This window comes from Limanda limanda, chromosome 1, assembly GCF_963576545.1.
Source record: "Limanda limanda chromosome 1, fLimLim1.1, whole genome shotgun sequence".
Lineage (NCBI taxonomy): Eukaryota > Metazoa > Chordata > Actinopteri > Pleuronectiformes > Pleuronectidae > Limanda > Limanda limanda.
In genome coordinates this window covers 5,498,148-5,523,039 of record NC_083636.1, presented here as the reverse complement: position 1 = coordinate 5,523,039, position 24,892 = coordinate 5,498,148, and the positions used below count along the sequence as shown (strand labels likewise).

General features: G+C 43.8%; 1 protein-coding gene across 2 annotated transcripts in view; it reads right to left on the bottom strand.

Moving 5' to 3' along the window:
• The window catches only part of vav2 (vav 2 guanine nucleotide exchange factor), a 182,772-nt gene that overhangs the window by 106,132 nt on the left and 51,748 nt on the right, over window positions 1-24,892 (bottom strand). For both annotated transcript variants that reach the window (XM_061072567.1, XM_061072573.1), the window contains exon 2: window positions 23,932-24,048. In XM_061072567.1, coding sequence (XP_060928550.1) covers window positions 23,932-24,048 — 117 coding nt within the window. The remainder of the gene's footprint in view (window positions 1-23,931; window positions 24,049-24,892) is intronic.

Below are 24,892 nucleotides of genomic sequence, written 5' to 3'. Positions count from 1 at the left end.
CTCTGCCAGCTCCGGCTCACAATGGGGAAGATGTTGTCAGTAATGGGAAGACAAAAACCTATACGCCACCTCCACAGCCAGCATCCTTAGAAAACAACCCAGAGCTTTTTAGCTTGATCTGGAATTCATTTGTGTCAAGAACAACCCACCAGAGACCTTTCCTGCTTCAGTGTGCATCTGGAGAAACATGCACACGTGCGACAGAACGAGAAGATCTGGGTTCTTCTCACTGATCCTGATTCTCCTCTGGCCTCGTCTCACCTCGTCTGTACTTTCCTCTGATTTCACATTGACCAGCTCGTCTCTGTCTGATCCCACACAGACGCCTGAGAGGCCAAAGGGCGTTTGTGGTAATCAGACATTAATGCAGCTCTGGCAGAGCAGCCAGAGATGCTGTGATGGAGCTTGAGCTCCAGCTGAGTTAATCCACAGTGCATTTACCTTCTATGATTTTTTAAAAGGCGACATATTAACCTCATATTTGTTTACATATATACATTATTTGAAAAGGTTTACATGTTCTAATGTTCAAAAAATACACTACTTTCAATTGCTGCAGCTCCTCTTTTCAGCCTCTGTCTGAAACACCTCCGCTCCATTTACCTTTGTTAGTGGGCGTGTCTAACGAGACGCTGGGCGTGCATTATGCAAATGTGGGGAATCACAATGTGAGGACTTTGGCCTTTTATATTCATAACAAACTATATAGGGAATGTCACTAACAGGAAACACTCTAATGTCTCCTCTAAATAAATAATCTACTAGATAATTGGGGATTTTTAGAGAAATACGTGAAGCAAAATGGGTTAATAACAGAGAGAAGAGAGAAAGAAGTCATTATCCCACTGCAGCTGGGGGATGGGGGGGGGGGGATGCATCAGACGACACAGCTGATCCCGAAAGGCTCCGACAAGCCGAGAGAAACAACGCTAACGCGGAGAGATGGTGGAGGGGCTCTGTGAGGTCGGGAAGCTCCTCCACCAACAGGGGGCAAACACAGAGGAGCACAGGCCAGAGGTTGTACAAACAGCCAGCCCCCCCCCCCCCCTTCCCAGGCAGGAAGCGCGAGCATATGAGGCAAAGACGACATCCTGCGCAGCTCCGTGCATGAGCTCAAACGCCACAAGGACTTGACACGAGTTGTGCCGAATCATCTACGCCCCCCCGCAGAGCTTCTCCTCACGTGCAGCACTTTAGCAGAAGATGGCAGAGCTCGCCCATCAGCCTGAGGAGCGCTTCTTGTTTGTGTGTGTGTGTGTGTGTGTGTGTGTGTGTGTGTGTGTGTGTGCGTGATGGTGCCAGGCAGGCTGCTGTGCTTATTGGATTATGCATCTCCCAGTCAAATGGGAGAGAGGCTGCTATTAAGGTCAAGGGCCTGGGGAAGGCGGGAGAGATTGAGAGGTGAAAAGGAGAAGAAGTGGTAAGAAACTGTGATGTAGATTCGCAGGCGGCCTGAGACGTGCGCTGTCGCTTTGTCTCTCGTCAGCGTCACCGTCCTCCTCGGCGTCCTCGGCGAATGGCGTTATTAACATCCCCGACTCCGAAGCATATCAGCATGTAAATGTAACTAATCCATTCTCCACTCGTGAAACAGTGTCATCATTAGGAAACCCCTCACACTGAGTGATGAGGGAGGTTAACATATTCCTCTGTCCGATTTCTGCCTCTGTTTGTGATTCATACACCTTTGGTTCAGAAGGGAGAACAAGTGAAACACTAGTGGCAGTTTAAAGTTTTCCATTTGAGTAATTGTTTTATTAACTGCCGTGGAAAGAATATTACAAATTACACGAACTTGTAAAACGACTTGACGGGTTAACTACATACAAACCTACAATGAAGCCGGACCTGGACTCAGGTTTAATAACTATCCACGTATACACTGCACATGAAAAATGATTTAATCGAACCTCCCTCCACCAGCAAATGGAAGCTGTGATTTTAAAACTTGAAAACCACAAAGTGAAAAATGACCACAGTGCGACTCATTGCTCAGAGTGAAGCTGCTGTGTAACGAAGTTCCACAGGAGAATATTTATCCTGATTTTCTCCACGAGCACTGAAATGACTTTTCAGCTCCGGGAAAATTACTTGTTCCTGGAAAACTACAGTCGATCTAAAGATGTGATGTTAACAGATCTTTGCATAGTTACAGAAAGAGAAGCTAACCAGCGACTTGTGTGACGTCTATAAAATATGATTTCTCTATGATCATTTGGAAAACACACCTGTACACCTGCTCGTTCATGCAGTCATCAGTCAATCAATCAATCAAGCAATCAGTTGCATGGCAGCAGTGCAGCAAAACATAAACATGCACATGAAACTTAAAATGGCAAATCCTGTTTCAGGGTATATCTTAAAACCTCATGTTTTCATATTTCAACATATTTTGTGTAAAGCCAGTTCCACTTAATTTCACACATATTTCATTCTGCATCAGAACCAGCCCATTGAATCAAGACCTAATCCAACATGTAGGTGAGTCAGAAAGTTTGTCGAAGTCGCACACGTGGTGCAGAGAAACACACACAGGCCAAGTTCATCCCCTGCCTATAAAAGCGGGTTTCTCTGTGATAATTTGGACAACACACCTGTACACCTGCTTGTTCATGCAGTTATCCAATCAATCAATCAATCAATCAATCAATCAATCAATCAATCAGTTGCATGGCAGCAGTGCAGCAATAAATCAAATCATGCAGATGCAGATCAGAAGCTTCGGTTACATCAAACATCAGAATGAGGTGAAAAGCAGGAAGTGATCTCAGTGGCATGTTGTCGATGCGGGTAACTTCTTGGTCCAGCACACAACTAAAAATGCCACATCCTGTTTCATGGTATATCTTTAGACCTCATATGTTTTCAATATAATTTGTAAAGCCAGTTTCACTTAATTGCACACATATTTCATTCTGCATCAGAACCAGCAGATGAAATCAAGACCAAATCCAACATGTAGGTGAGTCAGAAAGTTTGTGTCGAAGTCGCACACGTGGTGCAGAGACACACACACACAGGCCAAATTCCTCCCCTGCCTCAACCTGCACGCAGATGATCTTATCAACCTGTGAGTGAGTCGGCAGAGCGACGTAATGATCCTGAGACGACATTAACGTAAAGAAATCAGCCAGTAATGATCCATCTGTGTTCGCCGATGAACTTTTATTATTTAAAAAAATAAGAGAAAAGCAGCGTTTTCCACCTCCAGCTGTTAGAAAGAGATATAACCCATCGTCTTTAGAGATTCAGAGAGTTTCAGCTCGCCTCAAAAACCCATCATAAATAAATCCTCACTCAACTATTTTTAGTTGAGCTGCACATACTATAGCAGCAGGAGGGAGGGGCTGGGGGGTGAGAGGGGTGGTGAATACACAGAGAACACAGAGGAGAGAGAGTGAGAGAGAGAGGGAGGGCAGCTCACTCGGAAACAAGATGTTGGGACTTTTGAAAAACCTGAAAGCTCTTCATTTCCCCGGGCCACACAAATCTCATTACCTCCCCGTGAACTGCTTCAGCGTGTAAGGTGAAATATCACGGCCTTTCACATCAAAGTGCTGAGTCATGCAGAGGCCGTGTCCGAGCCGGCGCTCAGGACAAACGAAAATGTTTAGATGAGCCGGAGCGACGCTTTGATGAAAGTCAACGTGCTTTAAAGGGGGCTTGTGGGTCTGAAGACCGAGACGGAGGATAAACCAAACAGACGCTCTCCGCCTTGTTCTCTGTTTTCCTTATTTGACTCAGATTTTTGGAGGGGGGAAGTTGGAGCCTGGGGGCCAAAGTCTGGCTAAAACTAATGCTGTGAACTTTGTGAACGGTGCTTGTCATGTTATTTAGTGAGAGAACTCCCGGAACTGAGATGCTTGGACACAATGACACATTCACCTGCCTTCACTTCCTTATTGGGTCTTATCAGCGCCGACTCGCTGAATGCAAAGTTAACACGGTCGGGAACAGTTCCACCGTGTTGTAGGTAAAATCCCTGGAGTTTCCTATGTAACTAAACGCTGCAGAATCTGCTTCCTGTTCACACCTGAACAAACATGATCACAGAGATGGTTGTATTTTGAAATGAAGTTTGTATTAACACAAATCCAAAACATTTCCCTGCTGCGTCCGACAATAATTTGTTGTTGGCAGATCAGTGTAAGCTCTGAAATAAAGGTCATAAAAATCAAATGAGTCACACAACTCTTTTTGAGGGAGGACATTGTGGTTTTTAAGCCAAACGTCATATATGGAAAACTGGATTTGAATAGATATTTGAAAGATATTGATAATAAATACAACTTTTTTGGGAAGAGAATACAAAACATCTTCCTAAATCAAAATTTTTTTCAGCGTAACATAATCTTTGTTTCAGCTTCCTCTTAAAAACTGCATCAAATATAATAAATGAATAACGAATAATCTTCATATCTCTACATATAAGATCCCTATACACCAGTATACCCACGATACTGGCTGAATCACACTATGACATGGTGTTCACACACTGACACACACACACACACACACACACACACACACACAAGCCTGGGGAAACACATCATGTCATCAACTCAAGTCAAATCAAGTCCTGTCAGGGACAATATGAAGTCAGAAAGTGAATCTGAGTTCATAACAGTGTGCGAATGGGAAGTAAGCAGTCAAGCAACTGGATGTGTGTACAGTATGTCTATATATGTGGCTTTGTGTGTGTGTCTGTGTGTGTGAATGTGTGTCACTGTGTTTATAAACCACAGCGTCACCCCTGTGCCTCAGCCTCTGACTACACCTTGTGCAGTGCAGACACCAGGGAGCAGATCAATGCTGCAGCTTTCACTCCGGCACAAAGAGGAAGCAACTCTCCATGCTCCATGAGACTTTCTGCACAGGAATGATTTTGCATTTCTGGGAACCGGGCTCAGCCCAACAGCCCGAAGAGTAGAAAAAAAAAAACTCTTCAGGCTTTTGCCGTTAAACATCCCTCAGTGCAGCAGAAGATGAGCTCGGAAACCCTTTTAAAACCAAAAGAACCAAGTGATATTGGAAAAGCCGGAAGGAGGAAGTGATATATTAAACTGCCAGGGAAGCATGGCTGCTTGTTCTCTCTCTAGGAAATAAAAAACGTGTGTGTGTGTGTGTCTGTGTGTCAGTGTGTGTGTGAGTCTGTGTGTGTGTGTCAGTGTGTGTGTGTGTGTCAGTCAGAGACTTGGCTTCAGGGAAGCTCCAGTTACTTTAGATGTTTTATAATGTGCCCATAACTGCTGCAGGACACTGGAGCAAAGTCTTCTTTGTTTCCACATCATAAAAAAAAAACTACTCTGGGTTTGGATGGTGTTCTTGTTCCTCCTTCAGATCAGCATTTAGAAATCTTCAGCATCTATATGGATTTGCATTATTTCAAATTATAGTTCCACTTCCTGCAGCTTAAAATAACGACTCCTGTTGATTCAAACCTTAAACTATGAATAAAGAAGGATTGTGTCTCCTCCATGTGAGTGGGAGGAGGAGGACGAGGACCAAACTCAACGTTGCATGTCAACCTTTCATATTTATAACATATAAGTGTGGTTTAATTAGTTATTAGATGCCATACAAATAGGGTGAAACTTGCAAGATGGTGGCACTCGTATCCAGGATACTTTACATTAATGTTTATACGAAGGGAGGAGATACAAATGCGTATGGTTTGAATAGGTGTTGGACAAAACCACCATTATGTCCCATTTGATTATAAATTTCTTGCTCTTTCTCTGACTCCAGTGTGACTTTAAGTCCAGTGTTCCCAGTTCAGGACATAACTCTTCTTCCTCTGACAGTAAACACCACTGAGTGATGGTCTTCAACCACGTCTCTATAATGAATACAATCCAGTGTGACCGCTGACTGCATGCCTGCATCCACACAATGCTGCAGCCATACACACACTCACACACACATGCACACACACATGCACACACAACAGCCACACTGTTCTAGCCGGGGTGGAAACAAGTTGTACCGGGAAGCCTGCCTGTGCCAGCAGCCTCACAAAGTCTCCACTGTGTGTGTGAGTGTGTCAGTGTGTTGGCCTTCTCCAAACACTCTGCTGTCCAGTCGGGAGCTTTGCTGCAGGTGTGGCCGGTCACTGCTTTCACTTTGGCTTTTTAATGCCATATGCACAGCTTGGCATCCTTCAATACAAACTGAACTCAGCACCGCATCATTCTCCACACAAGAGGAAGTGAAGAACATAAAAGAGAATGGGCGATAGTTATTTATTTGCCAGTAAAGGTCTGACTGCAGGGATGGAACTGATGCTGCACTGGGTAGCAATCCTTTAAAAGATCCTCTAGAGAAACAAGATGCTTCATGCAATTTATTAAACATGCAGGAGAATTATTACTTAGTTAGTACCAAACTACAGGTGAATTATGGCGTTGTCATACATGTAAGTCTGACCAAAAACAAGCTGCATGTGTTTGTTGCATGGTTTACATTTGATCTGGTTAGTTGTGGTTTCACATTGCAATTTGTGGAGCTCATTAAAGAAACCTTTTTTTTAATTTTTTTATTTATTTGTCCCAAACACATACACAGACATGCACAAGCACACTCATGCAAGGAGGGAAATTTAACCTCTGCTTTTACCCATCTGGTGCAGGACACACAGAGCAGTGGGCAGCCGTGTACTTCGCCCGGGGAGCAGATGTTGGGGGAGTAAGGTGCCTTGCTCAGGGGCACTAGACAGGGTAGGGAGAATTCTCTTGGATTTTTGGACAGATCAATCCAGGTTCGTCTTTTTGTTGTTTCTTCGTTTTATAGTTCGGACTAAACTTAAAAGTCCAGATGAAACAAGTTAGGTGTGAAAGCCCCTTAGCTGGATGTTATCAATACTTAATGAACTGTATTTATTTGTTTTTTATTAAGGGAGAATAACTCTTAACATTGTACTTCATGCACAACTTCCTATCAATACGGACTAATGGAAGGTTATTGTGGGACAACTCAATAGTTAGAATACGGTCACGCATGAAACTCTTTCTCAATGACTAAGAATCTAAGAGTCAATATGCTTCTACTATGCAAGGTAATGAGCAACTAGTTAATAGTGAATAAGCAGCTTAATATACAGATGGAAAAAATAAATTTATATTATTCTTAATACTATAGCTTGTCCTCTTGTAAACTCAACAAACTTTCTCATTCTCAAATTCTGTTTTTGCAGAACTTTCTGACACCTGAGGCGATAAAACCGGCAAAAAAAATACAAAAACTTCTTCTTTTATATCCAGTGAATCCTCTAACAACCCTTCATATTCAGCTCATGACCCACGGGGGTGGGGGGTGGGGGGGTCTTGGACCGCAGGCTGGGAACCACTGGCTTTAAACATAAAGGAAAATATTTATGCAGCACATAAAGAAAAGCCACACAGACACAAATCTCAGCAGCGTGAGCATCCGAGCGGCTCCGGCTCCGAGCCTCTCCGGGCGAAACTGAGGGGATTATTGATTGTTGCCATTTAGGCCGACACAGGCCCAGTCCGGCCATTAGCTTGCTCTCCTCCGCACCCCCGACTGCAGTGAAACCACTCTCCTTCATCACAAAGGCCACGGAGGAGCCTCGCTGAGTGAACGCACCCCCCCACCGCAATGTGAACAGCAGCGATGTCACTCCTCATTCTCCGCCTCTTTTCTCCGTCTCCATTAAGTCAAGTTCTTTTATTTTTTCATCCGTCTTTCTTATGCTTATATTTCAGTGTCCTGCAATTAGCCTGTCGGTTCCCGTCTTTGTCCCATTTCTACCCAAAAGACTACCCCCCCGTCAGATACTTGACCTCGGTCTCAAAGTGTTTTTGTCTAGGTGTCAAATCCAAGTCCTGGTGTCCTCTCTCACTGCCTAAGCCACTCGCTCGCCCCGTCTCTGTCCCGTCTTCATCGTGCACAATCACATGACTTGTCAAGCTTGGTGAGAAAATTGTGATTGTTAAAAATAAAGGACGGACAAACAATTGTTCTTTTTAGAGAGTAAATCTAATCATAATTACAGAAACAAATCAAATTCTAGTAAACTTCCTCTAGAAGCCACTAAATAACAAACCTTGTAAATAGAAAGTTCTTTAGATTCTGTGAGTGAAATCATTTAGAATAAAACCCCAAATAAAGTCACAACCCTAACCCTCCTGTAATTTGCCCTGTGTGTTTGTGCACAAGTTAAAATGTGTGTGTGTGTGTTTTTTTCATTTATACACATAGAGACATAGTTGTATTTATTAATATCTACTTCCAGCAGTAAAAAAGGTCTAAGATAAGATATCACACCTTTAAATTTAAGAGATGTTCAAGCAAATCTGCTCATCTGAGAGAACCTTTGCTTTTTAAACGACTTCAATGATTATTGTTGTTAATTCGTTTTCAGAAACGACCTCTGAGGAATCTCCACTTGTCAATGAAAGATAATCTTTCTGTCCCACTCTCCCCTCTGTCTGTCTCTCCCTCTCCATCCCTCACCCAATCCCTCCATCTTCCTCTCCCCTTCTCCTCCAGCCTTAGGGGAGCACCCAGAAGCAAACTCATTTTTCCTCCCCCCCCCCTGAAGCCTGGCTGCTCCTCATCCAGTCCGTCTCCTCTGTCTCCGTCTCCATCTCCGTCCACCTCCCGCTGCCGCTCGTTGTCAATCTTTCACTCTAATCTCCATAATGCGGTTTCTGGCAGGAGCTGCTGGATGTGCTTTGTCCAGGAGTCTGTCTGGCTGTGGGATGATGAGCAGGTAGCTGTGGGCGCTGGCTCTTACTGGTAATTGCAGGCCGGGCAGACGGTGCACAGCATGAGGGCCGAGGCATGCACACACACACACACACAAACACACACTTATACACTATACCTTTCCCAGCTTTCACTTTCTGTTGCTTGGAGCCCTTTCTAACGGGTATCTAGCAGCAAAACCCTCAAACTGGAAAACCAATTTGCCCTAATCTCTACAAAAAACGCCCCATTTGTAAAGCTTGATCAATACATTCCCAGAGTCAATCAATCAATCAATCAATCAAGTTTTATTTGTATAGCCCACATTCACAAATAACAATTCGTCTCATGGGGCTTTAACATTGTGTGACATCCTCTGTCCTTAACCCTCAACAAGAGTAAGGAAAAACTACTAAAAACCCTTTTCACAGGTAAAAATATGTAGAAACCTCAGAGAGAGCCACATGTGAGGGATCCCTCTCTCAGGACGGACAGAAGTGCAATAGATGTCAGGTGTAAGAAAACATCATCAGGATTTTTAGCAGCATCCATGAGGCTAAACATGTCACAGGATTGTCTGACTTCAATTTACCACATCGACACGGTTTGTTCATGGCTCCAGACTCACTTTTCCACTCGGCTGCTCCTCTTTGTTTCTGTGTGAACAGGAGTTCCTCTTCCACTGTGTTACAGGCAGTGTTGAAGTTCACCTTTTTCATTCGCCTCCATCGAGCCGTTACTCTCTTATAACGGCTGAGAAGCGCTGGGAAAAGTTTCAAGCTTAAACTGTGTTGACCCGGTAACAAGTTCAGCGCTGCCTGCAATGAGCGAAGGGCCACACTGCCGACAACACACACACACACACACACACACACACACACACAGCGCAGCTTTCAGATTCGTTCAGTGCGGTGCTTTTTCTTCCTCACTGGCTCGGTCGCTCGGTCGCCTGCACCTGCAGCCTCATCATCAGTCATGTCTGAGTCGGGACCTCTCGCCGACTTCCGACCTCTCGCCTCCTTAATTTGTTTTTCTTTAAATAATCAGGTACAGACCGCTTCATCTTGGGAACGCGCTGACGGCTAAACGGATTGTTCCGCGGGTTGCGTTGATCAAAGTGTAGGCGGCGAGAAGTGCAGCTACAGGGAGAGGAAAGTGAAATAGGAGTTTCTACCACAACGGCTGACACAGTTGAACTCACACTGTACAAATTAAACTGTTACTTACATACTCTTAAAAGATTAGCTGCATATTAAACCAGTGCGGTCGAGGTCTGGAACCTTGCAGCATTGATAATGTGACAATTTCCTCAACAAAAATAAATATACACATATTACTGAACGCACAACGATCAAAGGGAAAGTTGTGTAACTTGTCAGGGGATGAATGATGAAATATTTAAATACTAAATGGTTTTTTCAGAGCACATTATAATTCAGTTTGAACATATTTTACTTTCAAAAGGTGTTTACCAATATCTTTTAATTAAAATCACTAGAATTGACATCGGCACCTCCGGCAGCAGGTGTAGCGGACCTTCGTTGCCATGGCAGCAGTAGTTGGACCCGCAGGAGCGTGCCAGTCGAGCACAGCAAACCTTTGTCGTCATGGTTACAGTAGTAAATACAAGGTGAGGATGGTTTAGTGTACATATTATTTTTGAACACCTTTTCTATGTTCCCTTCAATGATTTCTATTGCAAATAAAGAAGATTGATCCTTCATTTTAACTACTTGGTTATATTGTTGGAAAGTTTCACCTCCAGCTCCACATCGGGCCGTCCACCCCCCCGACCACACACGGCCTGAGCATCATTACTACCTGCAGCGAGACACCTGCAGGGTTATAAATGAACAGAAGCACTGAGGAGGGCTTCGGTTTAGTGGCGGCTGCGGGGGGGCATCTCTAACACCTGGCAAGTTACCCGACACCACGCAATAAGCCTGCTAGCTTTTTTATCACCCGTATCGAATTACCATGCGCCACGCTGAACACCCGCAGCCGCCGGAGAAACAACAACAACACAATAATCCTCACCGAGAGGGATCAGAGGTGAGAAAGGGAAAGTGAGAAGGTGACAGCTGGTAGGAGGAAGAGGAACTCGATGAGAGTACGAAGGGAGGAAAGGATGGAGAGACAATGAAGTGGTGGGGACCATGGTGATGCAGAGTCTGACAGATGGGAGGAGGAGGAGGAAGAGGAGGAGGAGGAGGAAGAGGAGGGAGGATTATAAAGATCTGAAAAGGTAAGTGGGCTGGAGCGAGTCGCTAATATCAGTCTGTCGTGCATATCACACTCAAAAGTGTTGGGACAACTTTATATTAAACATGCCACAAGTAATGAGAGACCACGTTCAACTGTTCAGTCTCATTTCCATTTAACAGCTTCTGGATGGAAGGAATCAGAGAGCAGTGAATCCAACAGAGACTTCCTATGAATGTGTGTGTGTGTGTGTATCTGTGTGTGTGTGTGTTCTCCTGTCGATGAACTGGACTGTATAAAAGGCAAGGACACATTTTAACAAACACAATATAAAGTTCTGTCAATGCTCCAATTGAGCAAAGTGGTTATTTTCACTGCTGTGGTCATGCATGAGTCCTTTTCATGTGTGTGTGTGTTTGATAATCCTGCATTTATTTGCTCTACCTCACCTGCAGGGCAGACGTGGACAAAAAAAGGTTATTCAGGGTCTTTGTTTAATCAAGATAACATTGTGCAGTTTTTTTTGCTCATCTGCAGTTAAAACCCTGCAGAGTGCTTTGGTTGCAGGTCTCATTTTGTTCTGTTTTGATTCCTCCCTGGTGCCTGAGGGGAACATTTGCACTTTTAACCCCAGAGGTGGGAGCCTGGTGTCAGCCTCTCTGCAGTCTCTCTGCAGCTGGTCGAGTTTCAGGTGTTTGCTCAAGGACATGTCAGCCAAGTTGACATCTGTGGGCTCGGACTGAAAGCTGAAGCTCTGTCACGGCTCCTGCCACTTATACGCTACGAATGTTACAAAGAACACGATATGTAGTAATGTCAGAGGTGCAGAGATCACAGTATTATACTCAGAATAGTGACTCAGACTTTCACAACCTAACAAAGAGCAATTCAAATATGGAATATGTGAATATCTTGAATTGAAATGCAATTCTGAAATACCTTCCTCTCTTGTAGGCAGGGCTGGGAAATATCAATATCATGACCCCAGTGAATAAACCAGTGCTGCGGGACAAAATCAAACCATTTGTTTGCCATATAGTCCTCTTAACTTCCATCAAGCTGCACCACATGTCACACACTCAGTTATAAGTCACCTACATATTGACATTTGTAGGTGACTAATATCAACCAGTCAACAAGGGAACAACCTGACCTGAATAACATTTAAAAATGCTTTCTCTCATGCTCAAAATGAAAGAGAAGCACGTTTTCCAAAATGTGTTTTCCCACAAAATAAATATGTGACTTTCTTTTATTGCTGTTTTTCTAACTGCCCTTGACACAAGCTCCTTCACTCCTCCACAGAAAACACTGCCGTGATTCATATCTCCAGCAGATTCAGCCGAGCAACAAGGTGTCGGGATGCACAAGATGGTTAAAAATTGCATATTTCTAGTTTGGCCAAACTCTAATAACACTGTCAGTAAACACAGACACGCTAACACCGGGGTGCAACTCACTGGCAGAGGCAGCTTTTCCTTTCTGTGCCTTCTACTACAAATCTGTCTGCTCCTCCTGTTTGATGCCAACACACCAAAAAAAAAACTCAGCATCTAAAACTCACAATATTCGGATTTAAATCAAAGAGCAGTCTGTGCATGTTTTTGTGCCAGTGGACCCCCCCCCCCCCATACTCCCACCATCCTTATCCAAAACACAGAGGGCTGGTTTCTGCGTGACACGCTCTGCCATTTGGTTACTCTCATGATTTAATCACGGTTTTTGTAAAGCAGCTTATTCTGATGATCCTGCAAAGCTACCTCTCTGTTCCGTGCACCGTGAGCCAACATGTCTCCCAAAACCCACGTGGAGCCGCCGAGCCGATGAGCCACTGTGTACAGCACGACACAGAATGAAGGTGAAGGGGTACTGTAATATTCCATATATATTTCTTACTGTACAGATCTTATGTATTTACATTTTCACTTTAATATGCACAATACTCATATACTTCCCCCCTCCACCCTGGCTTGGACTGCCACACACCCTCCTCCAACCACTGAACATTTGTATATTTGCACTAACTGTTACTTTCTTTACTACTGTATTACCCCGCCTATAGTGTATTCATATTTATTTATATTTTTATCCTGCTCATAGTGTATTCATCGTCCTTATATCTTACAATTCCTGTTAATACTGTAATATTCCATATATATTTCTTACTGTACAGATCTTATTTATTTACATTTTTACTTTAATATGCACAATACTCATATACTTCCCCCCTCCACCCTGGCTTGGACTGCCACACACCCTCCTCCGACCACTGAACATTTTAATATTTGCACTAACTGTTACTTTTTTTACTACTGTATTATCCCGCCTATAGTGTATTCATATTTATATATATTTATATTTTTATCCTGCTCATAGTGTATTCATCGTCCTTATATCTTACAATTCCTGTTAATACTGTAATATTCCATATATATTTCTTACTGTACAGATCTTATTTATTTACATTTTCCCTTTAATATGCACAATACTCTGCACTTTTACTGCCTTTTGTTGCACTTCTGGTTAGATGCTAAACTGCATTTCGTTGTATAAGTACTTGTGCTGTGCAATGACAATAAAGTTGAATCTAATCTAATCTAATGATCATCAGTTTGAGAGCAAGTGGGGTTATTACTGCATCACCCAGTGCAGTGCACCGAACATGCAAATTCTAATTTGTACACAATAAGAATATTTCCTGAGCCCTCTCAGCTCCAAACGAGAGAAATCCCAGAGCAATGAGAATGTGATTCCTCTTTTTAGGTGATTTTCTGCCTTTTTCATGCCGGTGAATCCTCGGAGAATGTACCTGTCCATCACGGCAGCGCCTGTGGGGCCTCGGAGGGAGGAATCGGGGGGGGGGGAGAAATAATGAGAGCTCACATCGGCTGCGAGGGATCCACAGACTCCGCCTCTGTGGGGGTTTCTTCCCCTTAATATCTCACCGCTTCGGTCCTGCGGCGCTCCAGAGACACCACCCTTTAACATCAGGGACACGCCCTCCAGTGACCACTGCCTCACATCCAAGAGGAGAGAGAGGCGTGTGATCACACCTCAGCACCAGCGGCCTTCTGGGTAAATCTGCACCGACGAGTTAAGAAACTTCCCAGGAGCTCGACTGGTGTCAGACAGAAAACATAATGGCCAACCGGAAACAGGAGAGGCCAATTATTCCCACAACAGGACTCTGTAAACGTTCTGTAAATGATTTTTTTTTGTTTATCACTCATCACTTGTGTTTTTCTTTTCCTCTCACTCGCTCGCGGTGGATTTAAATGACAGTGTTGTGCAACAGCAGGAAAAACTGTAGCAAGAGCCGAGAAAAAGACAGCGTGTGTATTGATGTGGGAAGATGCTGATTCGTCAGTTTCAACAGAGGAATTCTGTCAGCGCAGCAAACCAAGGGAGAAACACAAGGGGGGGGATATACAGTAAGTGTTAAAGTATTCATGATTTCTGGGTTCCACAATTATGATTTTACACAAGAAAACTACATCCGACTCTAATAATTAATCATCACTTACACAGACAGTCGGAAAAACTAAATACAGATCTAGGGTGGGGTCATAATCCTGGAATACAAATGCACAGTTAGGAGAAAATGTGCAGTTTTCAGATGAATGAAATAGGAGTTTGGCTGACACAGAACCCGCAGTAATAAAAACAAATATCACCATGAACTCACACTGTACAAATTAAACTGTTACTTACATACTTACTTAAAACATTAGCTGCAAATTTGACTAGTGCAGTCCTGGTCTGTAACCTTTGCAGCATTGATAATGTGACAATTCCCTCAACAAAAATAAATATACATTACTGAACACACAACGATCAAAGTGAAAGTTTTCACGATTTCTGGGTTCGCAATTATGATTTTACACAAGAAAACTACATCAGACTCTAGTAATGAATCATCACTTACACAGACAGTCGGAAAAACTAACTACAGATCTAGGGTGGGGTCATAATCCTAATAATGCACAGGAGAAAATGTGTGGTTTTCAGATGATAATATGTTTAATTAAGGTTTTCAGAACGAGAACAGCTGGAGTGAATCCAGATGCCTCAAAGATTTCTCCCTGTACTTTGTATACTAGTGATGCATCAATACATTTCATTGTCTTGAGCTGTACGCCCTGTTTGTTTGTTAGTTAGTTTTGTCTGTTTGTTTGTTTTCTTTTTTTGTTCTGTTTTTATGCCTTTATTGTATTTTATTTCAATTGACTCTTTTTTTTTTCTTTCTCTTTTCCTTTCATTTTGACATTTCTTACTTACTCCTAGTACTTGTCTGTTTGTACTTAATTATCTGAAAAAACCTAATAAACATATTGTTTAAAAAAAAAAGAAAACTACATCCGACTCTAGTAATTAATCATCACTTACTGAGACAGTCAGAAATACTCAGTACAGATCTGGCTGGAGTCATAATCTGGGAATACAAATGCACAGTTTCAGATGATAATATGTTTAATTAGGGTTTTCAGAATGAGAGCAGCTGGAGGAAAATCCAGACGCCTCAAAGATTTCTCTCCAACGACACATTTCAAATCCTCTCGACCTCCAGCTCATCGTCCGTCACGCTAACCAGGCGTCACCGAGGACCCAAATAAATAAATAAATAAATAAACAAATGCCGTCATTAGTCCGTCACATTAATGAATCCTCTCTGTGTTTTCAGCCGCTCAGAGTCGGATCGCCTCCTCGCTGGCATCCTCTCGGCAACCACCTGTTTCCATGGGTATCACGGTAACGAGCGGTGGGGAATAACGAGGTTGTGGGAGTGGAAGGAGACACCGGGGGGGGGGGGGCAGTGGGGGTCTAAACACAGGCAGAGGGGGGTGGGTGAGGAAGCTCCCATTTATAATTCATGTCAGGAGAATTATCATCAGCACTGTGGCATTTGGGATGAATTATTGATTGTGTCTCGGAAGCTTTATGTAAAAACTTTCAGTTGGCGGAGGGAGGGGTGGGGGGGGTGGGGTTGTCCTGATGGACAGGGCGTGAAGGTGAAGCAGTCAAAGATCCGTTGGCCAGATCCAGGTGTGGAGGGTGATGGAGGAGGAGCAGAAGTAAAAGAATCACATCCTTTAACTAAAGATGGAACATTGAAATGAGAGAATACTCTATTTTACGTTAAGGATGCAAAACAAAACCGAAGCGTTTGATTGGCTCCACGTGAGGATGATGAGTTTAATCAGTTCAGTCAGAAGTTATATTATATTATATTTACAGTAAAACAGATTTTGAGTGGCTGACACTACGTCAGTGAGGTCACATCAGTCCAGAGCCTGAAGACGACCGGAGGAATCCTTCTCACTCGGGTCTGACAGTAAAGCTGCTGAGGATGTGGTCACTAATGGAAGGAGACGCACTGACCTGAGTGTGTGACCCCGGCTGCTTGACCTTTAACCCCCCCTCCTTCCAACACTTACTGCCACACTCTCTCCAGCCTGAGTCAGACATGAATCACTTTCTATTATTTCCTGTAAATATATGAAAATGCCAACGTGTAACCTTCCAGAGTGAAAGGAAATAGCAGCTCGTCCAAATCTGTCTTAAACAAACAGGCACCAACTTGCATTAATTCATAGATATCGATCCTCTAAATATATTAATCTTTCATTCCCTGTGAAATAAATGAAAATGTCAAAAGAAATCTCTGCAGATCTGCACCACAAAACTCAATGGGTTATTTTTAGCTCCTGTCTTATCGTTCCCTCCATTTTTGTGGATATGCTTTGTCATCCCACTGTGAAAATAGTGATGACTATTATTATATAGCACTTTTCTTCACTTTTACAATAAAACAAGTAAGATAAAATGAATAGACACGTCAATGTGAATCCATTTGACTCGTCAGTGAAGCTGTTTTTACAGAGCAAACACTTTCTGTGAATAGTTAATGGAGCAGATCTTTGCCAAAATGTTAACAAAGTTTACAAAACCAAAAACAAGCCTGAGGCGTAGCCTGCAGGATCCTCTCTGACCCTTTCATGAATCACCAACGGACTTATCTGTTCAAATATGTGCATATATATATAAATATACATGCAAAATCCAACTAATCCTCTTTAATTGTCTATAAAATGTTTAGTACCACTTACATGCCATAAAATGGTATTTCCTTGTAAAACAATGCACGGCACCCCGTCCAGACACAAGCCACAAGCATGTTAATACCTCCACAACCAACAAAAGACAGCAGACACATCTGGGGTCTGATGTATTTTACATGGATGAGAATGTTCACATAGTGAGAAACAGGGTCAGAGACGGAGCTCTTGGGGCTGAGGTTAAATCCGACCTCAGTAAACAGCGTCCGGGCCCGGCTGCGGCTGAGGCACGGTCCAGATGTTTGCAGCTGGGCGTGGACGCCGAGCAGCGACGGCTATTTTCTGCACCGGAGGGAAGAAGTGGAAATGGAACCGAGCAGGATTTCAGAGAGCGACACGGAGGACAATCCAACACTCGCAGTCACGCCGTCCTGACGCAGCGACGCCCGCCGGCTCGTTCTTATCACAACACACTCTGCACCAGGAGTGGGTGTGAGATGAATGAGTGAGAGGAGAGAGAGGAGGAGGACAGGGAGGAAGAGGAGAGATAGATGAGGGGAGTGAGGAGGAGCTGGAAGTGGAGCAGTTGGCACAGATTAAATTGTGTGTGTGTGTGTGTTGTTTCCTCCACATTACACATTAGTGCCCTCCATCTGTTTCAAGGTGTGTTCTCAGTATTAGACATCACAACAATCTGATGAAAGGTTGGGAGGAAGAGAACGTTTCTGAATAAAACATCCGTTATAATCAAATTCATTTTTTGCTGTAGAGTGGAAAAGTTCCAGAGAAACACATGTTCTAATCATCACTGTGAGTTTCCTGTGAGTAAAATACACGAAAAACACAGAGATCACAACGATGGACCCATTTCCATTTAGATGCACAAACAAAAACCCATCACGACACGATGGAGTCGATGAGCATCAGTCGAGCAGATCAGACGCTTCACGAGTCAGTCAGTTGAGACGCCATCGCCGAGAGGAGGAGGAGTCAGTCGAGACGCCACCGCCGAGAGGAGGAGGAGTCAGACAAAGACGCCACCGCCGTGAGGAGGAGGAGTCAGGCACAGACGACACCGCCGTGAGGAGGAGGAGTCAGACAAAGACGTTACACCCGCGAGGAGGAGGAGTCAGACAAAGACGCCACCGCCGCGAGGAGGAGTCAGTCAAAGACACCACCGCCGTGAGGAGGAGGAGGAGTCAGACAAAGACGCCACCACCGTGAGGAGGAGGAGTCAGACAAAGACACTACCGCCGTGAGGAGGAGGAGTCAGTCGAGACACCATCGCCGTGATGAGGAGGAGTCAGACAAAGACACCACCGCCATGAGGAGGAGGAGTCAGTCGAGACGCCACCGCCGTGAGGAGGAGGAGTCAGACAAAGACGGCACCGCCGCGAGGAGGAGGAGTCAAACAAAGACGCCAGCAGAAGAGTCTGCGTTTTAAAACAAACGACCAACGGATCCGATGGTTAACGTGTCGGAGGCGGAGCTTCCTTCCTTCCTCCGCAGCCGCAAAATCACCAAACTGTTGATTGATGGTTAACAGGTGCGGAGGCTCATTATGCTAATCGAGGCAACAGCCAAATAAACTGATTGCCGTGTTCGTTTAAATGACAGCGATGTTCCTTTGGTGGCTAATTAAAAACCGGGTCGGGAGACAGGAAGCGAGGCGGGTGGGGGGGGGTGCCGGGTGGTGGAGGGGGGGGGGATAGTTTAAAACAGAAGCGTTCTCTGGGGTCTACTGTAATAAGCTGTATTTCATTGGGTTTAATGATGTCATAATGAATTTCTAATGATGGGGGATGGGCTTAGGGGTGCGAGGAAGAGGAAGAGGAGGGTGGTGATGTGTGCAGAACAGCCCGCCCCCCCCCCTGTGATTAGAGAACACAACCAGGGAGCAGTAGCTGTTTGTGGCAAAGTGTGTTTCCTCCGCTTGAAGTGAGTTAAGTCATGAAAATAAAAGTCAGTAGAGGACATCGGGCAGGAGACGTGCTCCATCTGGTTTAATACGAGACCCGGGTGGATCGAGGGGAGGGTTTCAAGGGGCAATTACTTTACTACCCCCCCAGTCTCTGTTATAGCCTGCGACCCAGGAAATGACATCATTAGGAGGCAGAGATGGGCGATGACCTCTCGGGACAGGGGAACCCGATGTGGATGTGTGAGCTGATTAATGTTTGCCTCTAGGACCCTGAGGCGTGCAGGTAGGAGTGTGGCCGATCCTTCTCACCCGGGTCTGGTGTTGTCACGATACCAAAATTATGACTTTGATAGTATACCTGCCAAAATATCACGATACTCGATACTTTAGATACAATACCACAAATACGATATGATACTGGTATATTTATCTATGATAGTAGTAAATAAAACATCTGTTAGGTTCCCTTTTTTACCAGCTTGTTCCTGCCCAGCTTTTTGAACACTTAACAAACGGTATTCATATTAGTATTAGCCTACAACAAGATATTTATGAAAACTACATGGTGACATCATAGCATTGATTATACAAAGCTATGTAGGCCTATTGTCCGTATCGGACTATATGACTACATAGTTATTTCCACAAGTATGAGTTACATTAAATTAACACTTATTATATTATATTATATTATATTATACTGCATTACATTGCATATTGCAATTTGACGCTGTTCATTGTTTTGCTTTTTGCATTTCACTTTTTATATCTTTTATCTCTTATATATTTTGATATAGATATGTTTATGTCTAAACAAATGCTACCTTGTATAAATATGAGAAAAGGGGAGTAAATAATAAGTAAATAATGAGTAAATATATATTGTTTTTTTTATTATTATTATTGTTTTTCTTATGTGTGGTGTATTTATTGTGCTTTTATGTTTCTATGTTCATTGTATGCACCAATAACCAGAGCAGATTCCAGGTAGGTGTAAACCTACTTGGCAATAAATACCTTCTGATTCTGGGGGTTAATATCGATATTTTTTTTTTATTTTTCGATATTTATCGATATATATTCTACATGCCCCGGTTTTGATTCCACTCAATGAGATGGGGGGGGGTTTATATCGATATTTTTAGTTCAAAGGAGTTCCACCAGGTATATACCTAGAGATCTTATCTTTCATCCATCCATTTTATCCCTCTATCCCTCTCCTGCTACAGTTCTTTTCATGATGTACAATGCTAACACAAGGAAGGTGAGGCAATACATCAATACAGTGTTACTGTTACATATTAGTCTACAGTAATAAAACCGGGACAGAAAACACACACACACACAATATTAGTCGAGCCAAATGGCTGCAACTAGTATATTGAAGTAAAGAGAGATCACAGAACACAGGTGATCTGGGAATGGTTTGGGTTTCGGAAGCTGGATGAACAGCAGAGAGAAATCCTTTACCAGATATACAGGTGCCTGCAAAAGTGTTGAACACAAAATGAGCATTACTGTCCCAGGAAACAGAAAGCAAAAAGTGTGCAGAACCAGATTCATAGAGCAAGCACCCGAGCTGAAGAAGAAAAGTCTCTAGTGGTGTCGTTAGCTGTGATCCCAGCAGCACTCGGTTGTGTCTGCCTCTTCAGACACTACTGGATGTGATAAGAGTTCTAAAATAACAGGAGCAGAGGCACAGTGAGAGCAACTTCATATTTTATAGTGAAAGAGATTAGGCCAGTTGCCACTTTGGAATAAAAAACAGATTTAAAAAAGTATAAATGTGTTTAAATTTAGAGCGATAGTAGTTTTATCTATGTCACCAACCAGCACTGATGATTATTCACTTTTTAAAGTACCAGGAAAATCCAATTTCTGTCCAAAAGCAGTCGGTTGTTTCTGCCTTTTAAGACACTACTGGATATGATAAGAGTTCCAAAATAAAAGGAGCAGAGCCACAGTGAGAGCAACTTCATATTTCATGGTGAAAGAGATTATGCCAGTTGCCACTTTGGAATAAAAAACTGATTTTAAAAAAGGTCATAAAAGTGATTCTTTCCTCATTAATCGTATTAAATGTGTATAAATTTAGAGTGATAGTAGTTTTCTCTATGTCACCCACCAGCACTTAGGATTATTCACTTTGAAAATACCAGGAAAATTCAATTTCAGTCCAAAAGCAAAAGATAAACTCAGAAAGTAGAAGATCTTTATGTTACAAGAACTTGTACAAACCAATATTTGGTAACTCTTCTCATTGCTGCACACTAATATACAATGATGCAAGGACAAATCCGACTATAGCAGGACACCATCGCCTTAGAAAACAAAGGGTCACCGCTGCTCATACACGTTATGAATGATGTCTGTTTTATAACTTAATTCTGAAACCCTCCAAACCACGGCTGTGATATAACCGTCCGTCTCCAGACAGTTTGGTATTTCCAGAGTAAGCAGTTTGTGATGCACTCAAGCGAAAGCTGTCAGCGGCCGTGTGTCTCAGTGGGGGGGCCGGGGGGGCCGGGCTGCACCGAGCGTCGCCTGCAGCCTCGACTGCAACACTCTCCAAACAGACTCACTCGTGGCAGGTTTCAGGAGAATCCGAGCAGTGAAACAGAATTTGACAAGTTTTAAAGTTCTATCAGTAGATTCGTGTCAGCAGTTGCTTTATATTATATAACGATATGTTTGTCCTGTATATAGCAGATACTGTGATGTGCTATCAGGAGGTTTAAAGGGCCTTCGGTTTTGGAAATATGCATTTAACATTTTGCAGAGGCGCCAAAAGCTGGTTTGACGTTTACACACATTTTTCTCTCTGTGTAATTTAGCGACAAAAGGATGATACGGAAAGAAGCGATGAATTGATACTGTACAATGACACCCAGTGCATGCGTGACAGAGGTTAGAATCCTCATTGTTTGCAAGCGGATGTGCACACAAAGAAACTTTTGTGCCGAGGTAACAAAAGAGGGAAAAGAGCGCATGAATCGAACTGGAGCTGGAAAAAGTATAAAAGCTATAAAGGACGAGCTCCCTTATGTTTCGTTTATGAGGCATTCTCGCTATTTAAATGGATGTCACATTAGTGGGGATCTACTCGATTCGATATATTATAATGTGATGTTTGGCCTTAATGGAAAATCGATGGCGGGACAAGCCCCTCCACCGCGGAGACCATACAAAAGCAATTTCCAAATTGACATACGGAGGGTCTCTGTGATTGATTCCGACTGCTGTTGGATTTTAATACCGTTCGCCGTGAGCTCATTGACTCGCAGAGACGCTCTTGCGGTTTATCTACAAACTGCCAAATGGGCCCTTGTCTTTTTTTTTTTTTCACCCCACCCTCTTCTTTCTCTCTCTCTCTCTCTCTCTCTCTCTCGTCTTTTTTCTTTCTCCATCTTTTCCTCGAACCCAACATGCAGAGGCCGGATATGTTGAATTAAATCGGCTACTTTAGATAAATGGGGAGATGAGTTTTTAACGCAAACACGTCCTCTTTGCAATCGATGGCGGAGAGATGTGATGCAGTTCATTCATATCTCCGCAGAGGAACCCCCCCCACCCCACTGCTGGAGTACAAACACACACAATACAAAGATACAGTATTAACAATCCCCACTGTGCCAATCCTGAAACACGATGGCATCAGCTGTCATCATCAACTCAATGACATCATACTGTCCCAGCTGCCGGGATTAACAGCCGACAAGCCAAGAAAGAACTGTCCTGACCCGCCCCCCCATCCCCCTCTGTCTGTGCACACACACACCCACACACACACACACACACACACACACACACAGACACACAACACGCTGCAGTCAGAGGCATTACAGAAAGGACGGAAACAATTCACTGGGAGAAGCTGAGGCCAGCAGGGTAATGCCAATCATGGATTACCAGTCAATCCCTTCCCCCCCGGTCTCTATCCAGCAGCGAGAGAAGAAGAGACGCCTGTCCTCACGTCTCCTGGGCAACAAATTGCTATTGATGCTGTACACAACATAGTTTAATTGCATGGAATCATACGGCTTCAAACCTGGAGTTAAAACAACTTTCATCCGTTTTCCCACCGGTGATCCAGGTCTGAGTCACGGGAGCAGCCGAGCCCAGATGAGCCACCTCCCTCCAGAAGCTCCTGGGGGATCCCGAGGCATTCCCAAAACCAGGTGGGATACATGATCCTCACCGGCTCTACTCTAAGTCCGTGTCCAACATGCCCAGAGTTTGTACAAAGGGAGTCCTCTCAAGGCAGAAGAGTGTGACTTCTACAACCACTACTCTCTTCCCTTCCACTCCAATTCCAAAGAGCTCCAAAACCCGGCCCAGGGCTGACCTCCTGGCCACGACTCCAGGCAGCAAGGGAAGGTAAACACAACCGCTCAGATTCCTCAGAGGTGGTCTCATGACCGCCCGTTTAACACATGCACAGATTCACTCGCATATCCCCCACGAAGCTCCGAGGACTCGCCAGCGAGTGAGTCAGCCTTTTACTGCTGAGCCGACACCCCCGTCCACAGCAGGCTGTTAGAAAGCAGAGTTGGGTTTTAACTCCCGTCCCGCGGTGACCTGAGATGAGATTACTGACCCTCAAGTGTTGCACCGAATGCTCATCTGAGCACAGGGACAGTGATGGAGTTGACAGATTGGACTTTCAACGGCCTTCAAACCCGGGGAAACCACACGGGCCTCTCACACGTGTGCTCACCCACTCGTCCAATGACACACACACAAGCTTCTTAAAGATTTAAATGAGGGCAACATGGGTGGGCACACATTCCCAGGAAGCAGTGCAGCTGATAGTCACATGATCCCAACACCCACGCATCTTGGGGGAAAACCATGAAAAGCTTATTTTTCATATTCGGTACCACAGATCGTATCTTTTCATCTGACAAAAGTAGAACATATCTCCGACGTGATGCTATCTCGCCCACATGCAACATCATGTCTCCGAGCACCACGAACACGTAGCCTGTGGGCAGCGGCGGTTCTGAGCCAATCACAGCGTCGGACTCGGGCGTTAAAACTCACTTTGCCGAAGTCTCTGACGTCGAAGAGGTCGAAGGGGTCGAACAGCTCACTGTTGCGCAGGCCGAACTTGTCGTGGCAAACCTTGAGGAATGTCCGGATGTTCTTCAAGCACAGGAACTGCAAGAAACAGACAGAAAACAAGGACATTTAAATGCATGTTCAGATTCAGGATTCCAGTGAAGTCACAAACACACACAATATTTACTATATTTGACATATTGGGACAATAAAAATCGGCCGATATGAGACTTTCAGGTTTATTTTCTTTATTCTTTACTTTATACTTGGATGTATTTGTGTTTTCTTATTATTTACAGTTATCTATAATACAGTTTATAGTTAAACTGATTTCTGCCCCTGAGCTTCTCTCTCTCTCTCTGATCCAGATAAGAGCCTCAGAGGAGCCTCCTGACATCAGAGCTCAGAGGTGTCTTGAGACGAGCCCACCGGCAAAGATCGGATGGAGACACTGACCTCGCACTGAAAAGGTCAAAGGTCGCAAATCTCACAAACAACAACCATGGGTCTATCTTCACAATACTCAAGAATCAAGACCTGAAGTCATGTGAAGAGCTTTCAGCTATTTAGAGATAAGATGACAGAAAAGATGAGGGTGTCAGAGATAATTAAAGATTATTCTTTATGAGATTCTTTAACCTCTTCTCAGAATCACACATGACTGTACAGAATTTATTTTCTTAATCTTCACCCTCTGAATGATTTATTACTTTGTCAATTTGCCATTATTTGCCATTGCCAATATGTCTTATCTACAGTGTTCCACATCTGGAAGAGAGGAGAAATCCGGACCAGTATTACAGTTTATATTCCTTTATTGCAGATTGATATCTGTGTTTTGTGCGCTGGCTTCTCCACACCAGTCACGTGAATGAAACACAGCCTATGGGAACTAGAGACAGGTGATTCACATAAAGGGGGGAAGGGTTCATATAATAAGGTG